Source organism: Ursus maritimus, unplaced genomic scaffold (genome assembly GCF_017311325.1).
Source record: "Ursus maritimus isolate PB19 unplaced genomic scaffold, ASM1731132v1 scaffold_11, whole genome shotgun sequence".
Lineage (NCBI taxonomy): Eukaryota > Metazoa > Chordata > Mammalia > Carnivora > Ursidae > Ursus > Ursus maritimus.
The window spans coordinates 41,393,170-41,406,846 of record NW_024423453.1 but is presented as its reverse complement, the minus strand read 5'-3'; the positions used below and the strand labels follow the sequence as shown (position 1 = coordinate 41,406,846).

General features: G+C 37.7%; 1 protein-coding gene across 12 annotated transcripts in view; it reads right to left on the bottom strand.

Moving 5' to 3' along the window:
* ARFIP1 (ADP ribosylation factor interacting protein 1) overlaps nucleotides 1-13,677 on the bottom strand; it is a 114,013-nt gene that overhangs the window by 16,887 nt on the left and 83,449 nt on the right. For all 12 annotated transcript variants that reach the window (XM_008685489.2, XM_008685496.2, XM_008685494.2 and 9 more), the window contains one exon: nucleotides 10,601-10,775. In XM_008685489.2, the coding sequence (XP_008683711.1) occupies nucleotides 10,601-10,775 (175 nt within the window). The remainder of the gene's footprint in view (nucleotides 1-10,600; nucleotides 10,776-13,677) is intronic.

Genomic DNA, 13,677 nt, shown 5'->3' with positions numbered 1-13,677 from the left:
AAAATTCTGATTCTATGTATCTAAGAACTGTTTATAAACTTGATGGAAAAGCTTCATCAAAATTTGTTATGATAGAACCATTATTTTTCTTAAAAAAATCCATATGCAGTTATACTACACTCTACTTAAGAACAGAACATTTAACAACAATTTACAGATAACTTAAACCTACGTTCCAGGGTTTCTTTCCTTTTTTTAAAGATTTATTTATTTGCGCATGTGAGAGAGCGCCCACTTGCGCATTGCACTCGTACACACAGGTGCAGTGGGGAGGGGCAGAGGGAGAGGGAGAGAGAACCTCAAGCAGCCTCCCTGCTGAGGGCACAGTCTGAGGAAGGGCAGGTCCCAAAACCCTAGCCCATGATCTGAGCTGAAACCAAGGGTTGGAAGCTCAACCAACTGAGACACCCTAGGTACCCATATGTTCTGGGGTTTTTTTGTTTTTGTTTTTAAATATTTCGTTATTTATTTGACAGAGCATGAGAGAAAGAGGGAAAGAGCACACAAGCAGGGGGAGTGGCAGGCAGAGGGAGAAGCAGACTCCCCACTGAGCAGGGAGCCTGATGCGGGCGTGATCCCACTGGGATCATGACCTGAGCCGAAGACAGATGCTTAACTGACTAAGCCACCCAGGCACCCCTGTTCTAGGGTTTTTTCAAGAATTTTTTTTCCTGATCTTTTCCACCAATGCTCATATTACTCATTTTCCTGTGTGGTTCTGTTCAAGTCACGCCACCTAGCCTAGCAAGTAGCTCTAAGAACCCACATTAATGTTCTTCATCACATTCTGTATTTTTTTTCTCATGCTTAACTCAGCTTTTACTAAATATCATCCATTAGACTGTATATTGCTGTCAGCAAGAAGTCTGTCATAATGCCTTTATACAATATTTCTTTAGAATTAAGGCACTATACTAGCCCAAAATAAGCACCTTAAAACATTTACTGAATAATTTTTGAAAAGTGCACATTTTGAAAATTTAAAGGACGAAATACAAATAGAAAGCCAGAATGTTATGAGGTATAAGAGAAATAAAGAAAAAAACCTAGGGGTGCCTGGGTGGCTCAGTTGGTTAGGTGGCCAATTCTTGATTTCTGCTCAGGTCATGATCTCAGGGTTGTGAGACTGAGCCCCAAGTCGGGCTCCCTAACTGGGAGTGGAGCCTGTTTATGAGTTTCTCCCTCTCCCTTCAATTGGCTTTTGCATTTTCTATTCCTTCCATTTAAAATCTGGTTCCTCCACACACCTTTAGTCAGCTCCTCCTTTACATCCTCTTGGAGCTCAGCCCCAACGTCATTTTCTCTAGCCTTCCACAGTACCCCACACCAAGCCAAGTGCCCTTTGTATACTCACATGACTCCTCAATTTCCCCTTTGCAACACTTGTCAGTTTGTATTTATGTAATTATTTGGTTAATGTCTATTTCTCTTACTTGACCATAAGCTCTATAATGGCAAGATCATTGTATTTTTACTATTTAACCCTGGCACATAAAAAACAACCAATGAATATTTGATGAATAAAGGAATAAAATGTGAAAGATGCTAATTATAGGGGTGCCTGGGTGGCTCAGTCGTTAAGCGTCTGCCTTCGGCTCAGGTCATGATCCCAGCGTTCTGGGATCGAGCCCCCCATCGGGCTCCCTGCTCAGTAGGAAGCCTGCTTCTCCCACTCCCCCTGCTTGTGTTCCCTCTCTTGCTGCCTGTCAAATAAATAAATAAAATCTTAAGGAAAAAAAAAGACGCGAATTATATACCAATTTGCTCTTAGTCTTTTATATGTATTTTTGTTTTACCTTTTAAATATCTCTCAACACCTTCAGTTCATTCCATTTTCATTACCACCATCCTAAACAACTCTCATCATCTCTTGTCTAAAAACTACTGTATCTATATTCACTTTTAGGTTCTAACTAAGATCTATGCGCCACATTTTAGATTTATCATTTGCCAAGAATTTTTTCAATGGGTCCCTACTGATACTAAAATAAACTTTTCCTTGGGGTGCCTGGGTGGCTCAGTCGTTGAGCATCTGTCTTTAGCTCAGGCCATGATCCCAGGGTTCTGGGATCGAGCCCCGCACGGGGCTCCCTGCTCTAATGGGAACCTGCTTCTTCCTCTCCCACTCCCCCTGCTGGTGTTCCCTCTCTCGCTGGTTGACTCTCTGTCAAATAAATAAATAAAATCTTTAAAAAAAAGTAAAAATAAAATAAACTTTTCCTTAATGTAGTCTATAAGGCTTGTGTGGTCTGGCCTTTGCTTGCCTCCCAGTCATCTCTGTATGCTCTAGTTGCACTGGTTCTAGTCATATTTATTCTTTGAGCACACCACACCCTTTTCCGTCACAGGGCAGTTACACATGCTGTTTCTTCTACTTGGAATACTCTTTCCTTCTCACTTTACCTAGTTAATACTCAACATCGCTTTCTAATGGAACCTGCCCTAGCCACTCTTAATAAAACAAAAGCACTGGTCACAGCCAAGATTTTATATATATGTTTTGGTGTGATCTGATCACTGTTGTTACTTTTATTAGGCTACAAGCTCTTTGAGAGTAGAATTTGTTTTTGCTTTTGCTCACTGGGTATCACCAATATCCAAAAACACTTTCTGGCACATGCAGATATCTGATAAAAGTTTGTTAAATGAGTGAAGAGAAAAAAATTACAATCTGAAATTATATGATGAAATATGCTCAGGAATTAAGTCTGGAAGTACAGGTGCATGAGTAAGGGAAAGTTTCACAAAATCCAAATGTAGGTAATCCATTTGGCATAGTGTTGAGGTTGTTTATTATACATACTTCCACATTTCAGTCCATAAATGTTAATTTTTTATTTAGAACAAGTAGGATTCTTTTACCTGTGGAACTTAATTTCACTTGACCTATGAGCAAATACCAAGAGAACTGTTTGTACCTCCTGTTATAGAAATAAAGATGATAGTAAGCCACTGGTATGAGTATTTTAAAAGTATCAAGAGTAAGAAGTTAGGGTCTTTTTTTTTTGACAATGGAGAAAAGGATTTCAAGAATGTATGTGCTTGTACATATTAAGTAATGATTAACATGTTTCTTAAAATTTGGCAAGAAATATCCATTATTAAAATTCAGAGGTTTACTTTTTTTCCTCTCAAAGAGAAGCTTTAGCAAACAACGAATACCTTTGCCTTCCAAGTTTTTCCAAACATTTATAGCCTATTTTTACAAAAATGTATTAGGTTTCAAGTATTTCCTATTACAGTATATATTTGCATAGTCACTGAATCATCACAACTACATATACAGCTGGCTCATATGACATGAGTATATTTACTTTGTTCTAGGTGTTTTATTCTCTGTGTATTCCCTCTTTCTCCTGCTTCCCATTTTAGTTCATGGATTGTTCTCTGACAAATTAAATTCATTATATGATACATATGAAATAAGTTTGTAATATATTAGAAAAAATACTGTATTAGTAACATATTAGAAAAGAAGTCCTAATATACAGGAATATTATTATATTATGATTATATATGAAACACAGTGTTGAGTGAAAACAACAGTCTTTTCATCATCCTGATTCAGAACGACTATGATTTTTTTTTTAAAAGGTATTTAAATTAAGTATACTAATCAAACGTGTGTCCAGGACAGATTCCAACTAAATTAATCAAGTATGTGTCCAGGATACATTCCCAAGTCTGGCTCATCTTTTCCTGTCCCCACTGTCATCCTCAAGTCACTGAAATATAACAAAAGAAAAAAACCCCTTCATTTAACGGTTATAGTTGATTGACATTACCTTAAAATAAGAGTATATTTCATCTTTCTTAAAATAAGAATATAATAAAATTAATAAGATTCTTACTTTTTATCTATACCCTAAGCTGCTTTGTTGAATCTTCAGATACATTCAGGCTTTTCCCCTCTAATGCGTTAGTAGCCCTGAAAAGAGATTTACCACTCCCAAGCTAAATTATAGTTATCTTAAAGGAAATATTAATCTTAAATTACTTTTTTTTATGTGATTCTAAGCCATATAAAAGTTGTTTTAAAAAAATAAACATGAATTGCTCACAGTGATGTGCATATTTTTCCCCTAATTTTTTGCTTCCTCTTTCCATGCAACAGTATACACTGCAGACAGTAGCAGCACTTCTGAGAGAGCAGGCTTCACCCTCACTAAAGTAAAGAATGAAGTAATCAGGAGTTGCCCTTCTATCTGTCATGGCTGACTTTCATTTTCTTCCATCTCTTTCTCTTCCCTGCAGTGTGCCTCTAGTTCTGCGAAGAAATGCAAACACACATTTGCTAAAATAACTACTGTATATTTAACATGATTGCTAGGCACCATGAGGGCTCTAAAAGGAAGCATGGTACCTTTCTCACAAAGTCAACAAACAACAGACGTGTCTGTTTTCTTCTCTTCACTAAAGTAGTCCATACTTTGTTTTGAACCATGAAAGGAACAATAAAAGGTAAAAAAACTGCCTTAAGTCACAAAATAGCTCATGTTACATTACTCAAAGATATGGAAAAGGAGCAATAGTGATGAAAAGAGAAACATTAGAAGAGCCTGATTAACTCTGTCCTTACTGCCATGCAACTCAATTGTTGTTCAGTAAAACAAGGAAGAGAATATCAGAGATTAATAAGAGCTGTTTAGGTTAAGGGTAAACACAATATATCTTAGGTGTGGGTGGATGGAAAGTATGGATTTTACATAATAGAAGAATTTAAGTTTCTCCATTAAGAGTAAATGACAAGAGATCCGTGTACTATCACTCAACATGAATGCCTATACAGACGCAGGAATGTGTGTATTTTACACACCTATTTCCTCTGTTTTCCCAGAAAGAAGGAAGGTTAGACTAAGGACATATAACACTTTGATTTTCTAAAATATACCTAAGACTCGACCTTTCAATCCCTCTCAAAAAAAGTCTCTTTAAAAAGTTCTAAGAATGAAACAAACAAAACATTCTCACAATGTTGGCTACGAAAATTTATTACAACAGTTGCAGGAATGGTTCTTAGTCCTCTACTCAGTGATTATTTGCTTTTACTTTATGCACGATTTTAGTTGTTTGGTTATCTGGCCTCTCATTTTAGAAGAGAAGTGTTGCTATGGGAAGACACTCCAAAAGCCATGAAATGAGAACCCAAAGAAAGTCTCCTTCCCTCCAAAGCTGCAAAAACGGCTTTAAAAAAAAAGCAGCAGCCTTCAGGACATTATCAAATTACAAACTAGCATACTCAATGATGTCTCAAATAACTTCTGTTTTTAAAAATTCAACATACAATATTTAAGAAATAGGAAGAGTATACTATATTTTGCTAAAATACAAGTGCTAAGTAGACTATCTGACAACTATGTAAAAAAGAGATATTAAGGTACAAATTCAGTTGTACTTTAACAAAAGAAGGAAAAAAAAACAAGATTTAAGGCATTTCACGCTGCCAAGAAAGCAAACAGGGATGACAGACAGTTTCTAGGCCTAACGGCTTGCTTTTTCCTCCCTTTGTTAGAGCTATTAAAAATAAAAGGGTAAAAGTTGCTCAATAATAAAAAAAAAAAGGTTTTTTCATGAATCGAAGTCTTTACCCAAATTACAGCTACTGATTGCTTAAAATAACAGAGATCAGTATTATCTCTTTAGAGTTTTGAAGAGTTAAATAAGATAAGAAGAACAGAGTTTCTTTATAGGTTTTATTTTAGACACCACTGATTACAGAGTTCAAGTTGAAACTTAGGTTAATGACAACTGTGGAAACTGAAAACAAAGACTATCTCTAGACTCTCTAAGAACATAAATTCTGGCAAATTTTTAAAAATTTTATAGTAAGAAAGGTCAAAAGAAGAGGTGACAACGGTGTTATTCTCAAAAGGCACTGACTTTCAAGCCTTTATCTCTGAAGACTTGACCCTGCGCATCCAAACTCCAAACTCACATGGTTAACTTCCTACCAACTACTTCCATGTGAATATTTTGTCATCGTCTCAAACCAAACACTTGGTTAAATGCAACAAATACCCATCCCTCATCCCTCACAACCTTCCAGCCAAACTAGCTTTCCTTGTTGATTTCTAACCCCTGCCAAGCAGCCTTGAAATCTTCTTTCCTTTCTGCTGCTACTGCAACAACCCCAGGTCAGGCTCTTCATCATTTCACTTGGCTATAAAAAATTCCACTGGTTTGCGTGCTTCTACTTTCTTTCTGCCTTTAAACTACAGTGCCCGAAAAATATTTTTAAGTCATTTTTTTTCCCTGTTACTCCTAACTTTACAAATTCTTTTTTTTTTTTTCTGAAGATTTTATTTGTTTGACAGAGAGCACACAAGCAGACAGAGCAGCAGGCAGAGGGAGAGGAAGAAGCAGGCTCCCCCTGAGCAGAGAACCCGACACGGGGCTAAATCCCAGGACCCTGGGATCATGACCTGAGCCAAAAGCAGATACTTAACCGACTGAGCCACCCAGGTGCCCCCTAACTTTACAAATTCTCTAATTCAAACTAGATGAAGTTGGATGTGAGAGCCATCTGACAGATACTGAAACTTTACAGAGATAACCTGGCTGATCCCTCATTGCTCAGCATGCATCCTTTTTGGGGCCACAGTTCAATTTTTATGTGATCAAGGCTCAATACAATATGGCTTCCAATTACCTTTCTGAATCTCTCTTCCTTTAAAGCATGTCAAAGTTATGTCCCATTATGGCAGTCTACTTCTCTCCTAAATAGGAATATTCCTCTATTCGTACACGTGGGCCACTGCCCTTGTCAAGAAGGTTCTCCTCCCACTTCTTTTACGCTTAGCCTCCTGATCTTTAAAGGCTAGACTGAAGCCCTGTCTCTTCCATGGATCTTAAAGATTTCCCTGAATGGTCAATTCATTAACCTTACTTAATACTGCGAAAGTATTGCTTACCTAATAACAAATTATATACATTTAGTATTTCAAATTAATACGTTGAAATAAATACAGTTCATGTCTCCTGCCACATCTTTTCTAATGTCAATTTCTCTCATATCAGCAAAAAAGACACAAAATAGGCAGGATACAGGTTAAGTTTAAAAGCTACCAGGGGAAGGTGTGAAGGTGATAACTTCTAGAAAACAAACCTATCTCATGCTTTTTGACTCCCTAAGATCATGAACTTTATTTTCCTTCTCCTTCATTCCTTCACCTAGCAAAGGGCCTGGCACACAGCAGGAATCCTTTAAATACTGGTGAATAGTGCTTAGCACTTTACAGAGGACAGTGTGTTTTTTTTACTCACTTAACACAAGGCAAGATTTACCCTCAATTTCCAGAGGAAAATACAGAGGCTTGGAGGCTCGTCCAAGATCATGAAGTTAGCAGGTGGCAGGAGTGGGTCTGGAACCCAGGTTTTCACATTCTTACTCTGGAATGTTTTACAAAGGATACAGTCCACCTTGCCTAGTCATTAGCCTATGCTGCTCAACTCTAGAGAGCAGAGCAGAGCACAGCAAAAAACAAGAGGCAAAACAAGGGCAGAGGAGAAAGTACACACTTTCTTTTCTACCTGCCACCTCTGTACCTCCTTTCTCACATTAGCATGACAGCTGTTTTCCAGATATAACACAGGGCTACTTTAGGCAGTAATGACACTAGATGTAGACAGGCCCCAAATCATTTCTTCAGTCTCTTTTTTCCACAGCTCAAATACTGATTTTGATGTTCCCAGAATCTAGAACTTCTCCTGGACACATGAAAGGGAAGAGCCTCGGTATGTCATACAACTCTTCCTCGTAAGTGAGGAACAACTTTATGGTGGACAGATCAGGGAGACACAGGTTCAAAAGATCGGAAGTGAAGGGCACATATGATCACAGAAGATGACGTAAAATGAATTCACTCATCTGTGAAATATGGATGAGAGTATCTGATTGATAAGAATGTAAGCCTCAAAAGGACAGAAATTTTGTCTTTTTTGTTCACTGACATATTCCCAGTATATAAAGTATTCAATAGTATTTACTGAAAGGATTAAAATATGAAGATTGTTATGAGGATTAGGTAAGAGAATATGTGTAAAATGCATAGCAACTGACAAGTAAGAAGTACCTTCCCTGATTCATGTCTACATCTGGGTATCTCCTACGTTTCAAAAGTAGTTCTAGTAAGACAAGTAGCAATCACATGGCCATTGTTTATCCTTGTGTAATTTCCCTATTTTTATTTACTCTGGCAAGGACTATATAAGCATAGTTGCTTTGGGGTACTGATTCTTTCAACATTACTTTCTCTTTTTCTGGGGGGGGGAGGGGCAGAGGGAGAGTGAGAGAGAGAATCTGAAGCAGACTCCACACCCAGTGTGGAACACAACCCGGAGCTTGATCTCACCACCATGAGATCATGCATGACCTGAGCTGAAATCAAGAGCCAGACGCTTAACCGACTAGCTACCCAGGCGCCCCACTTTCTTTCCTTTTTCATAAAGGCAACACAACCATCTAAAATATAGAAATATATATAGAAAGCAAAAATTACCCATCATCTCACTATCCAGAGAACAGTACACAATGCCATTAGATTCCAAAAGAACACAATCACCATTTTATAGATTTCCTAAAATGAATTTCTCTATTTGCAGAGGTCCTGAACCCCCAAATTAGGTGAATTCCTTTCTTTCCCTTCAAAGTAGCTTTGGATAGAGCCTCTCAAATGCTAGCTAGCATATCTCACTTAACATTATCCTGTATAGTGCCGATCTATTATAGGGGAATATAACAAAAATATTTTTATATTTAAAATATACATCTACATCTAAGTATTGATATATTCCTATTAAAATGCTAAGCCATGTAACTGATCTCTCTCTACATATATATCTATAGGGAGATACATCTACATAGATATATATGAATGCACTAAAAGGAACGTTATCTTACATGCTCAGCTAATGAATGCTAAAAGGCTGCCCGCATTCTTACTGGAATGATAGGGGGCAATCTGTCTGATAACTCTGCTGATGTTTCTTTTACTGCCATTGTAATGGCTTTTGGTGAATACTTTTTACCCACTGTAGCTAAAAAAAGTGAGTATTAGTGCAGGACTTGGTAGATGCCGAGGAAATGTATTACTCTGCAGCTTTTTATGGTAGCCAGAAGAGTTTCTAAAAAATGTTAAGGAAAACAAAAGGATATCAACAGACAGTAACAAGTGAAGAATAATTTTAAGAGGGTACCTAAAGAAAGATGTGAAGACCTATTATAACTTCAGAGGATACGAAAAGCACAAGAAGACCACCAATATGTAGTAAGAAAGATGCCCATCTCCACAAGACTGAACCACTCCAACTACTCTGTGCTGTGCCCACTATTAGCTCTCCTGTTTCCAGAACTGTAACCCCCCTCACAAAACTGAGAACGCATGTCATGTTAAAAACATTAAACACAGGGACACCTGGGTGACTCAGTTGGTTGGGTGTATGACTCTTGATTTTAGCTCAGGTCAGGATCTCAGGGTTTTGAGACTGAGCCCTGGTTCCGGCTCCACGCTCAGTGGGGGGTGTGCTTAAGATTCTCTCTCTCCTGGGGCGCCTGGGTAGCGCAGTCGTTAGGGCGGCTGCCTTCGGCTCAGGGCGTGATCCCGGCGTGCCGGGATCGAGTCCCACATCGGGCTCCTCCGCTGTGAGCCTGCTTCTTCCTTTCCCACTCCCCCTGCTGTGTTCCCTCTCTCACTGGCTGTCTCTCTGTCACATAAATAAATAAAATCTTTAAAAAAAAAAAAAAAAAAAAAAAAGATTCTCTCTCTCATTCTCTCCTTCCCTACTGGGCTCTAGTGTGTGTGCTCTCTCTCTCAAATAAATAAATCTTTTAAAAAATGTTAAACACAGGAACCTGTCCTTTACTTAAATCAGAACTCAGGAGGAGCCTGTTATTCTATGAATTCATCTCCAAGTGAAGCCTACAGCTTTCCCTGTTCTTGTCATTGGATGGGTTCATGTTATACAAAAATAATGTGGAAAATTGATTTCTTGGCTTGATCCTTCTAGGTTATGCTAACTACAGCTCTAAGCTGGACCTTTTAGTCATTCCTCATTTACCAGTTACTAGGGAGAATGTTCTTTCCTACCTGAAATCTGTACCCATCATTAATAAAAAGGTCTCAAAATATTCAAAGCAGAATTTATCATTATGTAACTTTTTATTTTATTATTTTTTAATTTTCAGATTTTACTTTTTTAAAGTAATCTCTACACCCAGTATAAGCTCGAACTCACAACCCTGAGACCAAGAGCCTGACACGTCACTGACTGAACCATCCAGATGCCCCAATTACGTAACTTTTTAAAGCATTTGATACTAACTCCAATCTGAAGGTCAAGAGTTGAACATCAAATATTTTTTGCCAACTGTCACATGTGAAAGACTGGGACAGCAGGGTTGATGACGACTTTTATGACAGAAAAGATAAATATATTTTTTGTTCTTCTAAAAACTCAAATACTGATTATAGACGAAATTCCATTATGGAACTGTAATGAAAGAGAGCTAACAGAAACAAAAACTTTCCATTTAACACTCTTTGGGGTGACATCATTTTAAAGTCCATAAAAATTTATCTCAGAAGGTAAAGATTAAATTTACCTTATTTTCTTCTAGAAATTTCAACTTGATTGAAACATCATTACGCATTTTATCGTATTTTTCCTTATGTGCTTGAAACAGATGCTGTGATTGCTCAATCTTTGGCAGAGTGTTGGCATCACGTGGTCCAAGATTCAGTTCTTCCAAATCAGTGCGATACGCATCATATTCAATCCTGGAAAAGACAAAGTAAGTGAGGAATTTTACAAAAACAGAGTGAAATAAGTTTAGGAGGTGAGCTGGAAATATGTGACAATCTCATATTATACATTAATAGGTAATTCTCATACATACATTACACCTTATACTTTTAAAACAATGTATTTCTTTAATACAAAGAGCTATTACTATAAGCATGGGGGGGGAGCTGCTTATTAATCTCATTAACTATTCTTCCCAAAGTACAGTATTAACTGACAAGTAGAATTTCCAAAATTTAAAAACCAGTTTAAAAAAACAGATCTCAAAACCTAATGCTAACAAGATCAAGTGATCTATTTCACATGGGAATTGGTTAATACCAATAAAGCAAAGCATATGAAGATAGCAGACTTTAGGATGACATACTTTAACTGGTAAAAGGAAGTTACACTGAGGGTCAGCAGTCCTAAAAGTATAGTCTAGACAGCAAGGCAAAACAGAAATCACATATGTAACTTGAAATTTTCCAGTAGTCACATTAAAATAATAAAAATTAATTTTACCTTTTATTTATTAAAAAGATTTTATTTATTTATTTGATAAAAAGAGAGACAGAGAGAGAAAGTATAAGCAGGGGGAGTGGGAGGGAGAGGGAGAAACAGACTCCCCACTGAGCAGAAAGCCTAACGTGTGGCGAGATCTCAGGGCCCTGGGATCATGACCTGAGCTGAAGGCAGATGCTTAACTGACTGAGCCACCCAGGTACCCCTAATTTCACCTTTTAAACAATATATTTTATTTTACCCAATATATCTACAATCTTATCATTGCAGCATGTAATCAAGGTAAAAAGATTGTTAATGAACTATTTTACTTATTGGGGGAGTAGTAATGAGTCTCTGAAATCCATTGTATATATTACACATCTATCACATCTCAGTTTAGGCTAACCATATTTCAAGGGCTCAACAGACACGTGTGGCTAGTGGCACCATAGGGGACAGACCAACTCTGGATGGATTTCCATAACATTAGTATTTAGAACGCGACAATGGCATCTATTACAGAGCACTTAACACTTTGTGCTCCTTTGAGATGCCTACTCCCTAATATTCTCCTACTACTAAAACAGTTAACCCCCCCCACCACTCCATGATCACACTGCACCTCATAATGCCTCTATCACAGCACCTGTGTAAGTACACTACTATCTTGCTTATTAAACACTGACTTATCCAGCAGTCTCTACTATTCAGTACTCAGTTAAGATCAATGTGACCTCTGATTTAGTCAAAACCAGCATCACAAAGCTTATGCCCTAGAACTAAATTCTTTATCCAATATCTAGAGTACAATCTACATCTCTTATTCTGGCAATTAAGAATATTTTAAAGACTTATTTTTTTAGAGAGAGAGAGTGTACGCACATGAGGTGGGTGGGGAAGAAGCAGAGGGAGAGAAATGCAAGCAAACTCATGGCTGAGTATGGAGCCCAGTGCAGGGCTCGATCTCACGACCCCAAGGATCATGACCTGAGCTGAAACCAAGAGCTGGACACTCAAATGACTAAGCCACCTAGGCATCCTTTAAGAATATTTTATTTTATTTTAAAAAGATTATTCATTTACTTATCTGAGAGAGAGCGAGAGACAGAGAAAGCACAAGCAGGGGGAGAGGCAGAGGAAGAGGAGAAGCAGACTCCGTGCTGAGCAGGGAGCCCGATACAGGGCTTGATCCCAGGACATGGAGATCATGACCTGAGCCGAAGGCAGACACTTCACTGACTGAGCTGCTGAAGCGCCCCCTTTAAGAATATTTTAAACAACATAAACTATATTCCAATGTGACTTGAGAATTTATTTTTATCTCTACTGAATTTAACAAACTTGATCTTTCAGGGCCAAAAGAGAACTATTCATTCACTGATACACTGATTCATTTAACAAATATTAACTGAGCCCCTTCTATGTTCCAGACACTGTGCTAGAAACCAGAACTATAAAGATGAACAGATAAAGTTTATCTTCAAGAAACTTGCAGTCTAGAGGGAGAGAAGCTCTTGAACAACTACAACAAAATGAGATAATGGTAACTACCATGAAGGAGGGAGAATAAGGTACAGGGAAATCAAGAGGAAGAACTGTCTAATTGGGTATCTCGGAAGAGAATTAAAACACTAAAATTAAAATTTCAAGGAGTAAAATCTTCTGAGGTGGACTGTGGTAGGGAAATAGAGTAATCCAGGAAGAGAAAAGCATGAACAAAAGCACAGATTTGTAAGATACCATGATACATTTGGGAAGTAATTCAGTATGTCATAACCTGAAGTTGACAGTGGAAGGAATTAAAGTCAGACAGGTAGCCTGACATTAAGCATGGCCTACAGGCCACACTAAAGGGATCAGATTTAATCTGGTAGGTCAAGTGATGTGATGGAGAGCCATTTAAGAACACTGATCTAGAAAGTGACATGTCCTACTTGTTCAGAATAGAAAGGGGGCTCTAGTAGTAAGAAATGGAGGATGGACTGGAGTAGATTAAGAAACAGAAACAAGGAAACCAATTAGAAGACCATGGGCAAAGAGAAATGAGTCCCTTGAATCAAGACAACGGCAGTGGGGCTAAGAAGGGGAGATAGATATTAAAGATTCAGGAAGCAAGACTGACATGGTAATGATAACCAGTAAGTCAAATTCCATGGGTTCTCTAGCCAAACTGAATGACCACTCTGATCTTCACTGGCTCTAATGTCTTGAACTAATAATTTTATCTCTTTCTGCTTCAGTTTTTCATCTATAAATGAGAATAAGAATCTCCACAAAAGATAGAGTATTTAGGATACCTGGTAATAACTAGTATCTTTAGAGTGCTTATTATAATGGCCAAATTAGAAGAGGGATAGCCAGATGTAAATATACTAAAAACAATAAAAAATG